At 42.2% G+C, this 21,789-nt stretch overlaps 1 protein-coding gene across 5 annotated transcripts in view; it reads left to right on the top strand.

Annotated features, from left to right (window-relative positions):
- The window catches only part of MYOF (myoferlin), a 176,378-nt gene that overhangs the window by 26,930 nt on the left and 127,659 nt on the right, over positions 1 to 21,789 (top strand). For all 5 annotated transcript variants that reach the window (XM_081554035.1, XM_081554046.1, XM_081554058.1 and 2 more), the window contains exons 2-3: positions 4,479 to 4,534; positions 6,968 to 7,059. In XM_081554035.1, the coding sequence (XP_081410161.1) occupies positions 4,479 to 4,534; positions 6,968 to 7,059 (148 nt within the window). The remainder of the gene's footprint in view (positions 1 to 4,478; positions 4,535 to 6,967; positions 7,060 to 21,789) is intronic.

Here is a 21,789-nt window from a genome sequence, read left to right on the forward strand (position 1 = left end):
TCCTTCCAACCCCTGCTCAGCCTCTGCTCCCCAGCGTGAAGTTACCTCCACTTCATCTGAATCTGCATCTTCATCTATACTCCTATTTCTGAAAAAAGCTTTCTTTCTGTATCAGACACCTGTAGCCATATCTACCTCCCCAAGATCAGGACCCCAAGGTCTTGGGGATCTTTGTACCTCTCACAGCGACCTGCTCAGTGCTTGGCAACTGATATTTCAGAAATATTTGTTAGATGGAGGAATCAGAAAGTTGATTAGTGCCATGGAAGAACTCACTCAGTAGACCATTTCCGTGGGCTGAGCTATGAGGTCCCTGACCTGGCCAGTCATCATTCCCGTTATTCCCTCTCTTATAAGAGGAAACTCCAAGATAAAAATGTAACATGATGGAACTTTTTATACTGGGTGAAAACATGCAGGAAGATTTGTTTGATTCCTCTATTCAATAACCCATAAACTACATTGATGGAATGTTTTAGAACCAGGAACTATCTTATACTCTTTTTTTCTTTAGTGATCAGCAACATCCTTGTTAGGCCTTATGCTCAGTTGTGTCCCACTCTTTGGGACCCCGTGGACTGTAGCCTGCCAAGCTCCCAAGCAAGAATAGAAAATGGAAATAGAAAGGAAATGGGTTGCCATTTCCTCCTTCAGGGGATCTTCCTGGCCCAGGGATGGAGCCCTCATCTCCTGTGTCTCCTGCATTGTCAGGCAGATTCTTTACCACTGGGCCACCTGGGAAGCCCTCCATTAGCATATAGTAAGTGCTTAATGAATGTTTGAGAATGAACGAACAGGTGACCTTTATCACACTCTTCGGCTGCTGACTCTGGAACAATCCCCACTGGGGGTGGAGGGTCATTAGTACCAGGCTTGGCATCAAGACAGACTTGCAGCATGCCTTCCCACACTGATCCCCAGGTTGGTAACCAGGCTTGGGACTCAATTCAAGTGAGTAAATGCTGGCTCTTTCCCAAGCTTCCCTGGAGCCCCTGTCTTAGTTCCTTGTCTGGGATCTTCGGGACTTAGAGGAGACTGGGATTTTGCTTCAAGACCATCCTTCCGTGTTCCCAGTCCTAAGGCTTGTGCTCAGTTTCTATAGGTTATTTGCTGCCTTCTTGCTTTTCCTATTGGCTGGGACCTCATGTTGCCCATCTCTCTCTTGAAGGCCTGCCATGACTTCAGGGTCCAGATTCACTCCTTCCTGACTCAGGTCTCCACTCCATTCTCCCACCTCCCCCAGCCGAAGCCCAGGATATGGCAGCCAGCATGGTGGTGAGCTGCAGTGAGATTAATGGTAACCTTTTCATGCTTGTCAAAGGCAGACATTCCTAACCTTTGTCCAGGTCCCTAACTCATTTGAGAATCTGATCAGAACAATAAACTCTGTCTCCAGAAGAACTCTCAGATGTAATATTTTGTGTCTTGGAGCAGATAGTCTTGGACACTTTTAGGATACCCTGAAACCTGACCTTGGGCTTTTCCTATGGCCACTGCCCAGGATCCCAAGCCCACTACACACATCATGCCTGTGCATCTTCTTTAGTCAATATTTCTGACAGCTTCCAGTGCGGCATTGGTGGTGGCAAACACACTCTGGTTTTGAAGCTGGGAGATGTAGGTGCAGATTCTGTTTCCTTGTTAGCTGTGGCTTGGACAACTTAACCAGCTTTTCTTGATTCCTTGTCTATAAAGTGAGGTTGAGAATGTTTACCTTGCAGGGTTATAGTGAGGATTTAGAGACACTGCAGTAGAATGCACAGCCTGGCACCTGTAGATCGTTCTTTAGAGGGAGCAGCTGCAGTTGTGGAGAGAAGCCATTTCGTCCATTTCCGATTTCAACATCCTTTGCAGGGCTCCTCTTTGTGTCTTACACTTTCTGGTACTGTAACCAGAGAGAAAGCTTGAGAGGCTTCTGTGAGATGAGGGGAAGAGTGAGAGGGCTCAATAAGGAAGTGTGGGAGGGGAAATCAGGACCGCTTCTAGGTGACATCAGAATCCAGTGAGGGGCTCTGCACAGAAAGCCCATATTCATAGTCAGGATAGATCCAGGCATGAGCCGATGAGTAGAGTACCGCTGAACTTTGAAAAGGGAAGCCAGTAGGGTGATGGGAGCCTACTCAAGTGGAAAAGTTAATGCTTAGCAGAGTGAGGATGCTGACTCATAGCTTTGCTATGCTGAGGTCGTGGAAGAATGAGGTGGCTAGTCCCAGAGCTGGCCGTGTGCTGGGAGCCTTAGCAATGTGACATTCAGCCGGACAAAAGCCATTACCTCCTCCATTCCACTACAGTAGAGAGGAAGCTGAGGAGTGGTTCAAAGCATGGCCACTGACGTGGGACTGCCTAGGTCCATAATCTAGCCTTGACCCACTTAATAACACTGTAACTTGGAATTCCTTACTTGACTTCTCAGTTTCCTTAGCTGTGAAAGGGGGATGGAAATAATTGTATGTAGGGTTTTCAGGAAATTGGGTCATGTGAGATGATAGAAAAAATATACATTGCCCTGACCCACTGCTCATTGTTTCTGGCACAGAACTCCTAAAACTCTTGTAATTTCCTAAGTGATAAGAACAACTAGAAGCATTTCTGGTTTTAATCTTTGACCCCATCCCTAACATAGGGCTCCTAAAACCCTTGTAAATTCCTAAGGGATAAGAAAGGGCACTAGGAGAATCTTTTGTTCTAATGAAGCCTGTTCCGGGGCTGGTCACTGGAAAGACCAAGCCTTGATTAGAAGTTTGGAATGTTAAGCACTCCCCCCCCCCCCAGTTCTCTAAACTGGGGTGAAGGGCTAGAAATGGAGTTAATAATTGATCAAGCCTATGTGATGAAGCCTCCTTTAAGCATCCCAGAAGTATGGGGTTCAGAGACCTTGCAGGTGGGTGAACATATCCATGTACCAGTAGGGCAGTGCACCCCCAACCCAAGGGTAACAGAAGCCCTTGTGCTTGAGACCCTCTCAGACCTCACACTGCATTCTCTTCAGCTGGCTGTTCCTCTATATCGTTGATCAAATCCATAGTAAGCTGGCAAATAACTGTTCTCCTGAGTTCTGTGAGCTGCTCAGGCAAATTAATTGAACCCAACGATGGGGTCATAGGAACCTCAGATTTGTCTCCAATTGGTTAGAAGCACAGATGACAATCTGGACTGAAGTGGGGGTGGGGCAGTCTTGTGGGACTGAGCCCTTAACCTGTGGGATCTGATGCTAAAGTGTCAGGACTGAGTCGAATTGTGGAACACCCAGCTGCTGTCGCAGAAAATTGCTTGGTAGGGGAACATGCCCCACCCAATGCAGCAACAATGTGCTGTCAGAATGTTGTGAGTGTTCTGTGTGATAGTAAAGGAGACACATGGAAAGAAAAACTGTTTTTTTCCCCTGAAAACAGATGAGCTAAGGCTTACAAAACCTTTTGTACTGAAACATTAGCTTTTATTTTGCTACCTATTTGGGGACTTAGGGATTCAGTAGAAGCCCCTGATCTTTGGACTTTGCTCCAAGGAAACTTTAAGCACGAGCTGGAGTAGCATTTGCTCATCTGAGTAGGTGTACTGTCCAGTCTCAGACACACAGAAAGAAGACCTTGTGTCTTCAGAAAAAAAATGATCCAGGAGTAAGGAAAATCCCCAATTCTCTGCTGGTCCGAGAAAGCATTCATCTACTAATTATTACCTTGTACTAGGTCTGTGAGAGGGAATCTGTTGTTCTGTTGCTAAGTCATGTCCGATTCTTTGCAACCCCATGGAATGCAGCATGAGGATCCTCTGTCCTCCACTATCTACCGGAGGTTGCTCAGATTCATGTCAGTGAGCAAGTCTAGCTTAATCTTTAAGCTCTGTTGGGGTCTTATCACTTGCAAAGGCAGAATGGGCTTCAGAGCTGAAATTCCAGGTTTATATCAGGCACCACTCCTGCATATGAGGTCAGACACATTTCTCAACTCCTTGGAGTCTCAGGATCCTCATTTATCAAATGGGATACCTATGGGTCAAAGGTTACCTTTGTTGACTTTCCGCAACAAGCTGGGGAGACACACAAGCTCTGGGTGACTTTGGTCCAGGATTTGGTGAGAGAGAAGCAGAGGCTTATAGCATTTCTATGATTTTGAGTCCCCCATCTCTTGGCTCTTTAGGGATGGGAAAAATTTTTTTTTAGGCCAAAAATGCAGTTCAGTTTGGCAAACTGATTTAGGTAGTCCCCACCCTAGTCAGATGAAGGTAAAACGTAGGCATTTTATCAGGGAAGGTTCTTTGAATGAATGAATGATACTGGCTGTGTTGTTGTTTCAAATGCATGTCCTTAGGGATGATGATGCAATCCAACCATCTCATCCTCTGTCACCCCCTTCTCCTGCCCTCAGTCTTTCTCGTCATCAGGGTCTTTTCCAATGAGTTGGCTCTTTGCATCAGGTGGCCAAAGTATTGGATGTTAAGACACATCTAATTGATTGCTATCTCTTATTTTTTATTTGCAGATGAGAAAAAGAAAACAAAGAAAGTCGATAATGAACTCAACCCTGTGTGGAATGAGGTAACTTCATTATTTTACGATTTTGTTTCACTGGATAAGCTACCTCTGATTGCTCTTCTTTGGTCAGAGGTTAACCCTTCCATTTGGAAGGAGAATCTCTGCCATTTCACCCTCACCCCCTCCACCTCCCTTTGTGGCCAAAAGACAGCAGAGTAGTTCAAGGAGACATAACAGTGACATATCCTGCGCAGTTGTAGTGTGGCAAGTGGAGCCTGGATAGGGTGAGGAGGGTGAGGTTCTAGCCTGGTGCAGCCATGAGCTTTCTGTGTGACCTTTTCCAGTTATGTTGCAAATTAGAGCAAGGGATTGGATCAGATCTCTCCAGAGCCCCAGAAGGGAAGCTCTGTAATTAAAACCATATCTGCATGTGATTGAGTGTAATCCATGATACTTTGTGTGTCTGGAAGAGTAATGTCATTTTTTTTAATGTTGATGAAAGTAATACATACTTAATGTAGAAATTTTGAAAACTTCAGCTTTAAAAAATTACTTTTGATCCTACTATCCATAAGTGACTGTTGTTAACATCTTGGAGGTATCAATAAATGTTTATTGAGTGAATATATTTATTATGATGTTTTAAAATCAGCAAATAAGTATATAGTGAATAAGTTTCCTATCTTTTTACTATTATATCCTGAGCATATTCCTTTCCCATTCTGTTTGAAAATCTTTTAATTACCTGTGTAATATTGTATTGAAGTAATGTAATTTATATACCTCCTCCCCCTGTTGACTTTATTTTATAAATGGTTCAGTGTTTAATATATTTATAGATATGTGAAGTTTTTAATTCTTTCCATTGAGTAGGATTTTCCTATGCTGACTAATTTTTGAAAAGTCTATCATCCACCCCATTGTTTTTCCAAAAGCTAGGTCAAACCCATCTGGAAAAGTGCAGTGATAAATATCTTTGTCATTTTGCTAAGTTACCAGGCTGTGAAGACTTCCCCTTCACCAACTGCAAACCCCTTCCCCTGTCTCCCTCCTAACTAGTTTCAGTATCCCTATAAGATAAAGATTACTCGTTCTCATTGGATGAGGCCGAGACTAAAAGTTTCCTGGTGCCTTCCTGAAAAGCCCTGCTGGTCTCATATAGGTTGAAAGGAAATCCCACTTCTGCAGTTTCACTGGAACCCAGAACACAGCCAGCTGGACTACCAGCTCCCTGAGAGCAGAGGCCTGTCTGGTTGGTCCCTGTGGACACTATGGGATCCTAGCACCTCACACACAGCTCCAAGACTAAAACAAAAAGTACATACATGTATGCATTTAGTTGTGTCGGACTTTTTGCAATCCCATGGACTATATATAGCGCACCAGGCTCCTCTGTCCTCGGAATTCTCCAGGCAAGAATACTGGAGTGGGTTGCCATTCCCTTCTCCAGGGAATCTTCCTGATCCAGAAATCAAAGTTGGGTCTCCTGCATTGCAGGCAGATTCTTTACCATCTGAGCCACCAGGGAAGTCAAATAAATTTTTTTTTTTTTTTTAGTGGTAGCATACCACTGAAGTTTGTGCTCAATCCATGTGGCCAATGGCAGAGAGGAGTGTGGTCACATGAGTGGGCTTGTTCTCCACAGGGCATCATCCATCTCACACTGTTTTGTTTGTGACACATTTTTTCTTATAATGCATATATGTTTATCAAGTAAATTTCCCAATTGCAATTTTATAATTGAAACCAAACCTAAATGAAATGCCAATCCCAAAGCCATTGGGGTTGGTGGGCATCTTCTAATATGACCTGTGAGATGCTTCCTCCATCCATTTCAAACCCTTTACAAGGTGGATCAAGCTATAATCAGGAACTGCTTTATTGAATTCATTTATTACATAATTAAAGGCATCAGTGGTGCTAAGTTGATTTCTTTCTTTCTTTTTTTTTAATATTTACCCTTAGAAAGCAATTTACTGCTTTAAGATGAGAGACTTGCCTGACTACAACACTGACTGTGATGGGGCTTATAAATAAGGGGCTGATGCAATTCAGAAAATGTTTTCTTAGATTTATTCATCTCTTTGTTCAACAGTAATATGATTAAGAAATGGAAGTAATTTAAAATTAACCCTTGAAGAAAGCATTTTTCATATAGATTTCATTCTATTCATGCGACAGTTATAGTAGGCATTAAGCCTAGATCTCTGCCTGTGAGATAGATTTGGTCTTGTTCAAAGCCAAGGAGCCTAGAAAACGGGGAGCTAGGAGTAGCTACCAAGCCCTCTGAGGCTAAGTCTGGTTTGCTTTCCCACAAGTCTCAGCAGCTTCCAGGTTCAGAATTTGATCACTTCTGTCTCACTGTAGAATTGAGTACTTGTAAAGATTGTCATTGGTGAAGATGAACCAGTGTTTATTAATAGTACTGGTGCATCTTATTATATTCCCAGATCCTTTTAACAAGACTTTTTGTCTTCATAATCTTTCTGTGGACAGATTTTGGAGTTTGACTTGAGGGGTATACCGCTGGATTTTTCATCGTCCCTTGAGATTGTTGTGAAAGATTTTGAGACAATTGGACAAAATAAGTAAGTTGATTGTTTTTGTCATTTTACATATTGTTGTACTATTGTTTGTTTTGTTGAAGGAACACATCTTTAATAACATAGTGTTTCCAATATCATTGTGCTTAAATTCTGTGCGCCGACCCCCTTCCCACATATGAGCCAACATCAGACGTAGCTAATCAATCACTGTGATTGCTGTATTCCTAAGAGGTTGGAAACATGAAGCCACCACTAGTCTATCCAGTTTGTATCCAACAGGTACTTACAGAGAAACCTGTTCACAATCCTGCAATTTTTTGTGAACTACATGTAGGCACTGATGGTTTATCCAAACTGTAGCTTTAGGACACAAAGTCATTTCTTCTTCTGATTATGTGTGTCCCATGTACATCTCATTCAAGTTCTCTTTCCAGCACTGCTTCCAGTTTAGTGTCTCTCAAATTGAAACCAGTTTCCTTGTCTTACTACCTCTACCAGTTTCAGACGGGGAAGAGTCATGGTAGTGCCCAGGAGTGGTACAGAGGGTCATCTCCTGGGTAAAGCTGAGGTTCCCATGGGACAGAATGACCCCAGAAAATTCATCCCAGCCCTTGATCTAGAGTTTGGCCTTAGACTTGGAATGCAGTCTTAGGTTATCAATTCAAACTAACTAAGCTCAGTAAGAATTGTTCACTTCTAAAACCGTAATACTTGTTATTTTCCAAAGGAAATTAATTGCCTGGTTGAGGAGGGCATTCCTGCTCTCTGATTAATCAATTAAACTTTAAAAAAAATTTTATATTAGGGTATAGTTGATTTACAGTGTTAGGGTATTAGAGTATAGTTGATTTACAATATTAGTTTCAAGTGTACAACAAACTGATTAAGTTATATATATATCTATTTTTCAGACTCCTTTCCCATATAGCTTATTACAGAGTATTGACTAGAGTTCCCTGTGCTATACAGTAGGTCCTTGCTGATCATCTATTTTAAATATAGCAGTTTATATATGTTAATCCCAAACTCCTAATTTATTCCTCCCCTTCTCCCACCTTTACTCTTTGGTAGCCACAAGTTTTCTAAGTCTGTGAGTCTATTTCTGTTTTGTGAAGAAGTTCATTTGTATCATTTTTAAGATTCCACATCTAAGTGATATACAATAATCTCTCTGACTTAACTTGGTATGATAATCTGTAGGTCCATCCATGTTGCTGCAAATAGCATTATTTCATTCTTTTTAATGGCTAATATTCCGCTGTATATATGTACCACATCTGCTTTATTCATTTGTCCCTGTCAGTAGACATTTGGGTTGATTCCATGTCTTAGCTATTGTAAATAGTGCCACAATGAACATTGTGGTACATGTATCTTTTCAAAGTGTGATTTTCTCCAGATATATGCCCTGGAGTAGGACTACTGGGTCATATGACAGCTGTATTTTTGCTTTTTTAAAGAACCTCCGTCCTGTTCTCTGTAGTAGCTTTACCAGTTTACATTCCCACCAACAATGGAGGAGGCTTCCCTTTTCTCCACACTCCCTCCAGCATTTGTTATTTGTAAACTGTTTGATGATGGCCATTCTGATTGGTGTGAAGTGGTATCTCATTGTAGTTTTCATTTGCATTTGTCTAGTAATTAGTGACATTGAGCATCTTTTCATATGCCTTCTGGCCACCTGTTTGTCTTCTTTGGAAAAATGTCTATTTTCCTTCATGTCGTATCACATGGGAAACCAAATCACTGTATTTTTGATTATAAGACATCATTGACTGTAAGATGTACTGTTAATAACAAGATTGGGGGAGAGGGTAAGAAGCCTGATATTAAACGCCCACATCAGTTGAAGAAGCATCCCAGTGTTTAGTAATGTGAATTTATTTTCAGATGTATGTCTTAGCCTCATGTACATTTGGTATGATCAGAAGGCTGCAATGAGAGCAATAAATTAGAATAAACTAGTTGAGATAGGATGACTATATGCTCTGATTTACTTTGGATAGTCCTGGTTTATTATCCCAGCACAATGATTTATGATATCCCTTTTGCTGTCAACAGTGACTTGATTTGGACAGTAAATTACATGGTCATCCTAGTCATTGGGGTCTTCTGCTTACTGGCATCAGACTGATAGCCTGGACAGTGCTTTGATAGATAGTACTTATGTCACTTTTCATAAGATCATTTCTCCCGTGTAGCATTGCTGACCAATGCCTCTTGTGACCGATGCATTTTTTTTCCCCTTAAGCTTTACATAAATACATTCTGGCAGGTTTTGGCCCTACTCTCTTAGGTCAAAAATCCATTCTAGCTTTTTAAGGTTATGCTGTACATCTCAGCTTTGAAGCAAGTATGTGATTTTCTAGCCTCACCCCAACTCCCAGAGGACAGTTTTATTTTACCGATTTCAAAGTTCTAGGAAAGCAAGTAGTTGAGCCCCACTATAGCCTTCTATCTATTACTACTGACAGTCCTTTCTCTTCTTTCTTCTCCTCTTTCGGCAAGTGGTACCACTGTTTGTATTCTAGACCAGCCCTCTCCAATAGAAATATGTGCAGGCTGCATGTGTAATTAAAAATTTTCTGGACTTCCCTGGTGTTGCAGTGGTTAAGAATCCACCTTCCATTGCTGGGGACATGGATTTGTTCCCTGGTCAGGGAACTACGATTCCACATGCTGAAGGGCAACTAAACCTGTGTGCCACAACGAAGACCCTACACAGCTAAAGAAACAAATATTAAAAAAAAATTTTTTTCTAGTAGTCATGTTACAAAACAAAAAGAAAAAATGAGAACTTTAATGCTATATTTTATTTAACTGAATATATCCAATATTATCATTTCTATGTGTAATCTATATTTTAAAAATCATTGAGACATTTCACATACATATTTCTTTATTAAGTCTTTGAAATCTGGTGTGTATTTCACACCAACAGCACATCTCTGTCCAGACTAGCCACATTTTAAGTGTTTCCTCACCACATGTGGCTGGTGGCCAAGAGTTGTGGAGAGCAACCATTGGTCTCAAAACCTCAGTCAGGTCTCTCTGGATCTTCTACCTTTTACCTCCTATCCAATCTGTTGCCAGAACTTAATTTCCTTTCTTTCTGCTGTGCCATGTGCTTCTTACTTTTGGTCACAGCTACCAGCCTGGTTCAGGCCTCATTGCTTTGTGCCTCCTCTATTTTAACACAGCAATAAAGCCTGGCAGGCTGGCCTGAGAGTGTTCATCTGTTTCAAACAAAGTTGTTGCTTTCCTGAATGTTACATACTTGGGAGAGAGAGAGAGAAAAAAAAAAAAGACAAATATATGAAGAAATATATAATAGATCAGGTCCTCTGAAATGCTGTAATCTATGGAGAAAACTATCACAGCCCAAGAATAAAACTAGAGTAAAAGGATAGTTATTGAGAGTGGGGGAAAGTTTTATATGAGGTGATAATAAGGTGACACTTGAGCAGACACCCAAACAAAGTGAAAGAATGAGCCATGCAGCTTTCTGGGGGAAAGAATATTCTTGGCAGAGAGAACAAGTGCAAAGGCCCTGAGGCAGAAGTTTCCTTGGGGTATTGGAGCACGATCAGGAGGTCAGAGGGCTGGGACAGGGGAAGGAGATGAGATCAGCAAATTCACAACATACCTGGCTTTGTTGAACCACGGTGCAAGCTTTGGATTTCATTCCCAGCAGGATGGAAATCCACTAAAGAGTACTGAGTATGATCTAACTTTCATTTTTAAAATATTGCTTAAGCTTTCTGTGTGGAGGTTGGATGTAGGAATCAGTTAGGAAGCAGGGAAAACAACACTGGGAGAACACTATATATTTATTTTACACCTGTTGAAAACACAGGGGCCTCTTGGATGACAGCAGGGCAATATTTTGGGTTTGTTTGCCCAAAATATTTGTGTATTTTGGCCTCGTGTTTTCTGCTAGACTTTTCTACTAAAGTTTGGCTTTGGGACTGTGCTCACTGCTCTTATGGGAACGTCTTCATCACCTGGAAGCGCTGGGTGGGGGCAAAGGATTTTTCTACAGGCTTAAGGTATGTCCTGCCTGTGGACTTTCCTGTTGCCATGGAGACCGACTATGTAAACAGAGCTCTCGAAAAGTCTGCAGCTCCCAGGCATGTAAGCAAACTTTACTGGGCTGCCTGGGTTTGCCAGAGAAGTCTCTGGTGACCCACTCCAGTACTCTTGCCTGGAAAATCCCATGGGCAGAGGAGCCTGGTAGGCTGCAGTCCATGGGGTCGCTAAGAGTCGAACATGACTGAGTGACTTCACTTTCACTTTTCACTTCCGTGCATTGGAGAAGGAAATGGCAAGCCCACTCCAGTGTTCTTGCCTGGAGAATCCCAGGGATGGTAGAGCCTGGTGGGCTGCCGTCTATGGGGTCGCACAGAGTGGACACGACTGACGTGACTTAGCAGCAGCAGCAGCCTGGGTTTGCCTGAGCTCAGGGCCCACACCCACAGGAACTGGACCGGGCAGTCTGAGCACTCACAGTGCTGGCACATCAGCAGTGTCCCTCCCCAGGCGCAGGGAGCTGGTGGGCTGTTCTGTGCAGACTCTGTTCTTCCTCATTTTACAGTCATCCAACCAGCCTTGTGAACTAAAGGAGGGTGAGGGAAGAGCCAGAGGAACCCTTGGTCACATGATGAACATGAAATGGTATTTTTCGCTGAAATGTCAGAGTGGAAGGCTTTTCCCAGCAACTGAAGAATGAGAGTTCCCTTTGAAGACAGGCAATGTGGCTGTACCTTAATGAGCCCTTCACACACTTTATTCCACCAATTCCCCAATTCCTCACACACGCACACACACACACACACACACACACACACACAAAATGCAGTTTTTTCTCAGAGAGGTTTAGTCATCTGCTCAGGGTCACACAGCAGGTATGTGTCAGATGTATTCTTGACTTTTATAGCCAGACCTGTACTCTTGACTTTTCCATTATACTGAAAACCTCTGACCACCTAGAGGAACCAAAATATAGGTGGAATGATTATCTTTTACCTTTTTATGGCTGTACTGTGAGGCTTGCGAAATCTCAGTTCCTTGACCAGGGATTGAATCTGGGCCGCTGGAGTGAATGCACCGAATCCTGATCACTAGGGAACCCCCTAGCTTAAATTTTTCTAATCTTGCCAAAAAAAAGAGAAACCCCCACTCATTATCAGAATATTGGTACCTCCTTCCTAGGTAAGAGTTTAAGCTGTCATTTCATGCTACTGAATAATAAATCACTTAAGCTCATTCCCTACAAGATGAGTTCAGAGAAGGTATCTCATCTCATGTGATCTTCACAATGACCTTGAGAAGTGGCGATGAGACCTGAGGCTCAGAAGGGTTGAGGCTGAGACCCTGATCCCTTGGCATCCTGACCCTGCTGGTGCTCCACTCGAGTTCCTAAAGAAAAATCATCTTCAGGAGCCTGGAAATGTAGGATTGAAAGATTTTTACAAGTTTTCAGATCAGCATGTATGCTGCTCATGCCAAGATATGTAGCAGGAACCAGGTTTGCCCTCTCAGCTGACACAATTAAAAAAGTAGATGAAATATATGCCACAGTGGCTTCAGATATTGGGCACTGGCCACAGAGGACAGTGATCCCCAGGAGAGGGAGTGAATGAGCCGAGTCCCCTGAGTACCCAGCTTCCGGCCTGGAGAGCATGTCCAGGCTGCAGTGCTAAATGGGCAGATCCTAGTTGTCTTCCAAATTGAGGAGGTGGAGGTGGGAGTCTAGAGCCATACACACAGCCATGTAACACTCACACACACACCCACACCATCTCTAAGGTTTGCAAAGGGTTCCTCTTGACTCTTCAGGTGAGTACTAGTCAATGGGGAAACTACCTGAGGGCTGAGAATAGTTAATTCCCACCATCCGGAGTGGGGAAACCTTCTAATTCATGAGCAGTAGGTAGTATTCTGGAGGAGGAAATGGCAACCCACTCCAGTATTTTTGCCTGGGAAATCCCGTGGACAGAGGAGCCTGGCGGGCTACAGTCCGTAGGGTCTCAAAGAGTCAGACATGACTGAGCAACTAAACAACAACAGCAAGGTACTCAGAAGGATTTTCCCTCAGTAATGTGAAGAAAAAAACAGATAAATCATTATTAAACAGATACACTATTGGACGATATTATGAGTAGGCGTAGACAATGAAACAGGTATTATCATATTCTACAGGTTTGGGAAAGTAGAATAAAGCTTGAGCATGTAAGGTAGAGAAGTGGAAGATACATTTAAAAAAATCCAAATTGAATGGGTAGAGATGCAAATTACAATGTCTGAGATAAAATGACCATAATTATCTAAGAGTTTGCATTTCTAGTACTCTTTTTTCCCCCTCCATATGTGTGTACTTGTACATTCAAAACTGTCACATATACCCCCACACAAATGCAGAGCGAAGTTGGAGACATCATCTGAAAGTAAATCATCTGTTTTACTTATGTGTGAGTAAGAAGGAGATGACAAACGACTTCATAGTATACCTAAGAGGAAATTTACCCAAGTTTTTGCATAAGAAGTGATGCAGACAAGCGGTCAGCTGTGTGATCATGAGATTAGTTTGGATTTTGGCTCTGCTACATACTGATTGGGTGGCCTTTGGCAAGATTCGTTATCTTCATGATGGTCGCTGGATTACTTCCTCAATAAAGGGCAAATTTAATATGATTAAGAAAAAATAAATTTCATGATGAACAACATAGTATCTAATACCTATTGTGGGCTTACCATGGACCAGGAATTGTGTTAAAACTGCTCCACGCATATTTGGTTTAAATCTTTATAATGACTTTGAGTTGGACAGGCTTATTGACATCTTAAAGTTGAGGAAAATATGGCTCAGAGAAGTTCACTAAGTTTCCTGAAGTCACCCAGCTCTTTAATTGGAACCACGTGGATTTAACCTGATAAATCCAGAATTTAACCTCAGACTTTCCAAGGTTTATTTCCTGTGTATGTGTGTTTGGGTGAGGGCCAGGGTGCCAGGATGTGAAAGTGAGTGAATTTCATAAATAACACACACTCACAGGGTGGTACTTGGGGCTGTAGAATTAGAAAAAGGGCAAGCCTGGGTTATGAAATATACTGACTCCCTAGGCAAAGGTATTTTTGTGTTTGTTTTTTGTTGTTTTTTCTTAGAGAAAACAGAAAAATTGTAGTTTGAAATGAAATTAGTTTGATGGGACACTGTGGTATTGCTTATGAGAAATTTTTGTTTTCTGATGTACAAAAGACCTTGTGTTCAAGCTTTCAATACTTTTATTTCCCCTAATGATGAGACTGGCTTCTGCTATTGCCACGTGTAAACCTGACAGTGGGATTTATTGAGGCTGTCCCCGTGACCTTTCCATTTCCCCACTGTGGTTGTTGAGAAGGGTTCAGGCAGCTTTTCTACCTTGAGTAGCTTCTGAGGCTCTGTAAAAATCTAAACTGGAGGCAGATGTTACTTGAAACAGAATTCCCAGTTCTGATTTCTTTTTACCTCTGTGTTTTCAATGAAGCAGCAGAGGTATGCAAAGATGAAAGCTGGTCTGGGCTGGCTGGCTCTGGGTGCTGGAAAGGCTGAACCCACTGTCTGGGGAGACCAATTAAGTAGCTGCCGCAGCCCTCCTGGCATCCATTAACCATCTTGCAAGTAAATAAAGGTGGATCACAGCCCTGGAGAAAAGCACCCAGAGAGACTGAAAGAGAAAGGCATTTCATAATGCCAGGAGCTGTAATTATCTCCTAATTGCACTTGGAGGACTATTTCTTAGGAGAGGAAGCTTTATAACCTATAAATCATTTGCAAGATCATTGGATTGTCTTCAGTGATGTATCAGTTAGTTTATTCATTCAACAAATGTTTGGTAATGTCTGCTATGTCAGATACTGCTCTAGGTGCTGGGATTCTACATGCCTTTCATGGGGCTCACATCTGAGTGGAGGGAACAGACAATAAAAAATAAATTCACATATAGTTTATCAGATGGTTGTAAGTATGATGAAGAAAAATGAAGCAGGGGAAATGGAGAAAAGAAAGGGTAAAGTGTGTTTTTGTGTGTGTGTACATGTGTTGGTTTAGAAAGGCTTTTTATTTTTATTTATTTATTTTTTCAGTAACTTAACAAACACAATTTTAATTTATTTTTAAAAGTGATTCAAAAACTTTGAATCACTTTTAGAAAGGCTTTTAATATAAGGATTGTTCTGGGGTCTGTTTTATAATGAAACGTCTTATGAAACCTATGGCTTTAAAAATTCATTCTGATTCCACTATTTGGGTTTTATGAGAATTCAGCTACAGCTAAAATTTACTTCCTGTCTAACCCTGAAAATAAAAATTGTTTTCCATGCAGATTCACGGTATCTATAGCACTGAGGGTGGGGAGGGAGCTATTTGATGTATATAAGAGAAAGGATTAGTTTTAAGAACTCTGCACAGTGATTGTATAGAAATGGCTACGGGCAGTTACAAAGGATTCTTATCTGTTCATTTATGCCTGCCTGCCCACACTCCACATAGATAAACCCGCCTCCCTGTGCTTTATGCTGTGCATGAGTTCAGACAAGCTTTCCCTGTAAGCACTGACTTGGAGTCCTGTGATTTTTAAGATCCCTTTTTCTAGAATAGTGTCTGAAATAATAATGAAAAGCAATGTTAACCACTTATTAGATCATCCCTTTAATCATTAATAACAGTACTGTTAGGTAGGAGCTGCCATCACCCCCACTTTGCAGATGAAAAAACTGAGGCTCAGAAAAGTTACACAATCTGTAGTACAAGGATGAGTCTGAATCAGTCAGCTGGCTGCTTAACTCCAAGTACTTAATCGCTATGTTATGTTGCCCCCCTTTATAAGGTCCAAGTGCTTGATTGATGAATGAATGAATGGATGGATAGATGAATGAATGAAAACTACTACCTTGATTCTAATGGATGAGGGCATTAGAGTTCTGCTGAACTGTCCAGAACAGGCACGCACAGAGTCAGAACTTTGAGGACTGACTGAATAGCAGAATTGGTCAGGAGCAAATAGCAAAATAGCCAGTTACATCATTTGTTCAAGAAGTAACTCTTGGACATCTTCTACATGCCAGGCATTAGGCTAGTTAACCCACCCCTGGCCTCATAGCCTCTCTGCCCTGAGGGCTTTGGGGAGGAGGGCTGAGCTTCTGCTCAGCTCCTTCCCCTGTTAAAGTGACACCATCTGCAGCAAGGGCTACGATTCAGAGGGGCTGTCCCTGAATCCTGCAAATCCTACCGCAGCCTCCAGGCTAGGTCAGTGATTCCACCTCAGGGGGCTTGTGCAGTGGTTTGGGAACCACTGAATGGACTGGGAGCTTCTAGGTTTTCTAAAACCCCTGCCTCCTTGTGATAAGCAGGACAAAGGCCTCAAGGCCCTTAGACAGTCTCAGTGTGGAGTAAGGAGGGGAAACCATGGGAGGATGCAGGTAACTAGGCCTGCCGAGTAGGTTTTGATGGAGTTCTGCTTCCTACTTTATTCTGTTAAATTATTGATTTCTATGTCCATTTCTCAAATGTAAACCTGTATGGTCACACTGGATGTACTTTAACAAAAACTGCATATGTTCCCCTTTCCCCAGATCTGGCTTTGCCAGCTGCCTTCCCTGCCCCCCAGCCCTCCACCCCGACCCCCCTCCACCTATTCTAGACGATTGTTCCTCAAACTTCCTGAGTATAAGAATTAACTAAAGGAAAAGTCTGACTCAGGGTCCTGGGAATCTGTAACCGCCCTGCTGACTGCTGCAGGGCAGCCACACTCTTAGGAACAGTTTTATGGGCTAATCCAAAGGGAAAGGGTAGGCTATCTGGGGGACAGAGAGTTCCCCACAAGTGAGGTGAATGGGAGACCCAGCCAAGAGCTTGCCAGGGTTCCCTGTGATGGGATTGGCTGCTATCACTGCCCATCTGGTGGAAAGCAAGGCATAGGACTTGGCTGTCCCACCTTTTGGCTCAGGGACCAAGGGAGGAGCTTGACTGATACTGGCCAGGGGGCGGAGAAGTGTGTGGGAGGAAGCAGACCCAGCCGATCATCCCCACTGGCCTTCCCAGCCTGGCTCAGATGACAAAGGCCAGCTGTCGGAGAGCGCAGTGCCTCAGAGGGTGGGCAGGTCACGGTCCTGCAGGAGATCAGGCGGCTGTTCAGAAAAGTGTTTGTCCCTGGCCCAGTTGGGGCTTGTCATTCCCTCTAGGAGGATGGAAAGTTGGAGTCCTGCAGCCCCAGGGAGCAGAAACTGTGTGTGATTTACTTTCCAGCCTCCATTTTCCTTTCCTTCATGAGGGAATTTCCAGTAAACCCTCCTATGCTGTGGCCCTGGTACACAGAAGAACAGCTTGCTAGATGTGAGCTCCCCTGATTAAGAACTCTGCCAGCAAAGCCCTTACTCACCGCAGTGGCATGCGGCTGTTAACATTTACGTTCAGGCCATTGGGGAGAATGTTTTCCATTTCTTTTTTAAACACACTAGACTCTGTTTTAACAAGAAAGAAAAAAATGTTCTTGACCAACACTTGCATGATTGAGTCGACTGGTTTAAACTCTTTATTTTCCCCTAACCTAACATCTAACTTTCAAGTAGTTGCTTCTGTGGCTTAGAATGAGTTTGATGTCACATAGAGAACCAACAACAAACTAAATGGGCGTTCATGGGCTGAAAGGAATAGGAGCAGGACTGGTTCTTCATTTCAGAATTCATCTGCTGTCTATTAACTCCACAAGGAAAGGAGAGAGGCTTGAGATTCTTTTACTATAAAGTTTCTTTTTGAGATGTGGTCCAGCTGTTTTAGTGTTGGGTGGAGTCGATGGCGGAGACTCTTACTGTTCTATGAAAACATAGGGCAAAGTTTCCTCCTTACTGTCACACCATAACATTTTAGCATATTTATAGCATTAGTAATATGAAAGAAAAAGGGTTTTTGGTTTAGTATCACTTCCTTTAAAGGAAATTGGCTTGTGGTCTGACTGAACTGTTCTTATTCCCTGTGTAGGAGGCCAAGTCATCATTTCCCAGTCTCTCACTGTATTTTGTATCCAGGCAACATCATAGAAAACAGGCCAGGCCAGCCTTGCCTTCAGAGTCCTATAGAGTTCAGACTCACTATAGGGGATGTGTTCTTCAACTTACAATGAAATCTCTTAGAAGCTGTAAACTGTTTACATTTTTCTTCAGCTCACTCTACTGTGAAAAATATTTGGGGGATTAAAATCTTTCTAGGCTTTCATCTAAACACACACCATTTTTACTGCATAAAAAGAAATGTAAGTTTTCTTTCACATCTCCTTCCCCCAGACCCCCAAACATAAGAATTTAATGATGAAAAAGCAAATCTTAAGAAAGGAGACTAAAGGTTCCTGGAAGAAGGAATTGTGGTGAGACTTTGTAATTTGCCCAATTTTCATTCCATTCCTGGTCTGTTATATGTTCCATCCTTTCACACCCTCTCATGGGGAAGGAAAAGGAGCAGATATTGGGTGAGTCAGAATGGAGGCTGTAAAACCTTTCAGGGCCATAAAGGGCCAGCAGATGGCTTTGTGTTTTAGGCAAGCCTGATCTCCCCAGTTAACCACAATCCCATCACTCCTTATGGTCTCACCTAACACTCACTGTATTCCACATTTCTGTTATTGGCCTCACCTTTCCTCCTGACACCCTGTGGGAATCTACATTTGACTCCTGATGTTATAGGCCACAATACCTTTGAAGGCAGAAATCTTGCCTAGTATTCTGGATTGTTCATTATGGAGATATTCTAGATATTTCCCACCTGCCCCCCCCGCCCCCAATCAACAAACAAAGGCTTTAAGAGAAAATAAATATAAAACATGAGATAGTTTTCTGAATAGACATACATAGGAACATTGATGGGGCTTCCCTGGTGGCTCAGACAGTGAAGAATCTGCCTGCAATGTGGGAGATCTGGGTTGGGAAGATCCCCTGGAGAAGAGAACGGCAACACACTCCAGTATTCTTGCCTGGGAAATCCCTTGGACAGAGAAGACTGGTGGCTACAGTCCATGGAGTTGCAGAGAGTTGGACAGGACTGAGCAACTAACATTTTCACTTTCACTTTAGGAGCATTGATGTGTAAGCCAGTAGCAGACTTCCAGAGCTAAAAAGGGTCTGAGGAATTATTTCAATCTACTCATTTTGCAGATAATGAAGGGGGCTCAGATTTGGGTGACTTAGCCAAGATCTCAAAGGAAGCTGGGACACTGAGTTAGGTCTAGAACAGGGTTTGTCCAATCCAATGGTTCGCAACCTGTGATGTTTTCACCTATCAGGGGACAACTGGCAATGTTATAGAGATGCTCTAATAGGTAAAGGCCAAGGGTGCTGAACTCCTGACACAGCTCCCTAAAAAAAGAATTATCCAGTTCAAGTTGTTAGTAGTCTGGCTGTTAATAAATGTCCATCCAACTCCAGACCAACCCTTTTTCTACTTCAGCAGTTGTCCATGATGTGTTTTTTGTTTTGTTCTGGGAATTATATTGTTAATAAAGATTCAGGTCATTCAAGCTTTAGCAAAAGCAGATCAGTACATGTTCAATGTACAATATTATGATTTTAATCATAAAGTTAGGTTATGAATCATGGAAGCATTAGGAATAAAATCCAGTGTGTTTCCATGTCTTTCAGGGTAAGTTCCAGTTAGATAACTTTTAAACTTGTAGTTGTCACATTTTTTAGACTTGAACATTTTCTAACTTTAATTTTACTTTAAAGGAACAAAAATATATCTTTTCAGGCTGTCACATTATTGGGCTCTATTATTTTCAATTTATTTTTAATTGGGGGATAATTACAATGTTGTGTTGGTTTCTGCCATGTAACAATGTGAATCAGCCATAAGTATACATACATGCTTTCCATCTTGAGCCTCCCTCCCAGCCACCCACCCTATCCCACCCCTCTAGGTCATTACAGAGCACCTGGCTGAGCTCCCTGCATTATCAGTGGTTTCCCATTAACTATCTATTTTATACATGGTAGTGTATATGCGTCAGTGCTACATCTCGATCTGTCCCACCCCCTCCTTCCCCCACTGTGTCCGCAAATCTGTCCTCTATGTCTGTATCTCTATTCCTGCCCTGCAAATAGGTTCATCAGTGCTATTTTTTTCTATATTTCATATGTGTGTGTTAATATATGATATTTGTATTTCTCTTTATGATCTACTTCATTCTGTATAACAGGGTCTAGGTTCATTCACCCTCATTTCAACTGACTCAAATTCATTCCTTTTTGTGGCTGAGTAATATTCCTTTGTATACATGTACCACTACTACTTTAGCCATTCATCTGTTGATGGATGTCTAGGTTGCTTCTATGTCCTGGCTATTGCAATTAGTGCTACAATGAACATTGGGATACACGTGTCGTTTTGAATTATGGCTTTCTCAAGTTATATGCCTAGTAGTGGGATTGCTGGGTCATATGGTAGTTTTTTTCCTAGTTTTTAAGGGCATCTCCATACTACTTTCCGTAGTGGCGATATCAATTTACATTCCCACCAACAGTGCAAGAGGGTTCCCTTTTCTCCACATCCTCTCCAGCATTGATTGTTTTTAGATTTTTGATGATGGCCATTCTGACCATTGTGAGGTGATACTTCATTGTAGTTTTAATTTTCATTTCTCTAATAATCAATGTTGAACATTTTTTTCATGTGTTTGTAGGCCATCTGTATGTCTTGTATGTTTGGAGAAAGTTTTCAAATTTTTTTCTTGTTTTAAAAACAAAATAAGTTGGTCAACCCCTTGGCCTACAGTTTTAAAACATGGAGAGAAGTTCATGAAAACTCACACCCTGTGGGGCTGAGGGAGACTTGGAAGAGATTTTCAAGCACTCTCACCTTTGTGATGATTCCCTGTTTCATCAGGTGGAGATGGAGTCCTGGACAGTCCTCAATATATCAGGAAAATAAAAATTCAAGTGAGAAGAAAACAGACCCATGTTAAAATAAAAAAGCAAACTAACATGTTGAGTGAACATACTTATCTGAAAAATTACTCTGTAAAGATCCCATCAATTCTCAGCATTAACAGAGAGAACTAATTTCTATATTGACCTAAAAGGGCTGGAAAGTTCACTCTTAATCCTCTGGAAGCAAAATTTTTCTTTTCTATTGTCATTAACTGACTCTCAGTTCAGTCACTCAGTCACGTCTGACTCTTTGTGACCCCATGAACCACAGCACGCCAGGCCTCCCTGTCCATCACCAACTCCTGGAGTCCACCCAAACCCATGTCCATTGAGTCGGTGATGCCATCCAACCATCATCCTCTGTTGTCCCCTTCTCCTCCCACCTTCAATGTTTCCCAGCATCAGGGTCTTTTCAAATGAGTCAGCTCGTCGCATCAGGTGGCCAAAGTATTGGAGTTTCAGCTTCAACATCAGTGCTTCCAATGAACACCCAGGACTGATCTCCTTTAGGATGGACTGATTGGATCTCCTTGCAGTCCAAGGGACTCTCAAGAGTCTTCTTCAACACCATAGTTCAAAAGCATCAATTCTTCGGCGCTCAACTTTCTTTATACTCCAACTCTCACATCCACACATGACCACTGGAAAAACCATAGCCTTGACTAGACGGACCTTTGTTGGCAAAGTAATGTCTCTGCTTTTTAATATGCTGTCTAGGTTGTCTAACTTTCCTTCCAAGGAGTAAGCGTCTTTTAATTTCATGGCTACAGTCACCATCTGCAGTGATTTTGGAGCCCAGAAAAATAAATTCAGCCACTG

Source organism: Giraffa tippelskirchi, chromosome 2 (assembly GCF_054371585.1).
Source record: "Giraffa tippelskirchi isolate mGirTip1 chromosome 2, T2T-mGirTip1v1.2.pri, whole genome shotgun sequence".
Lineage (NCBI taxonomy): Eukaryota > Metazoa > Chordata > Mammalia > Artiodactyla > Giraffidae > Giraffa > Giraffa tippelskirchi.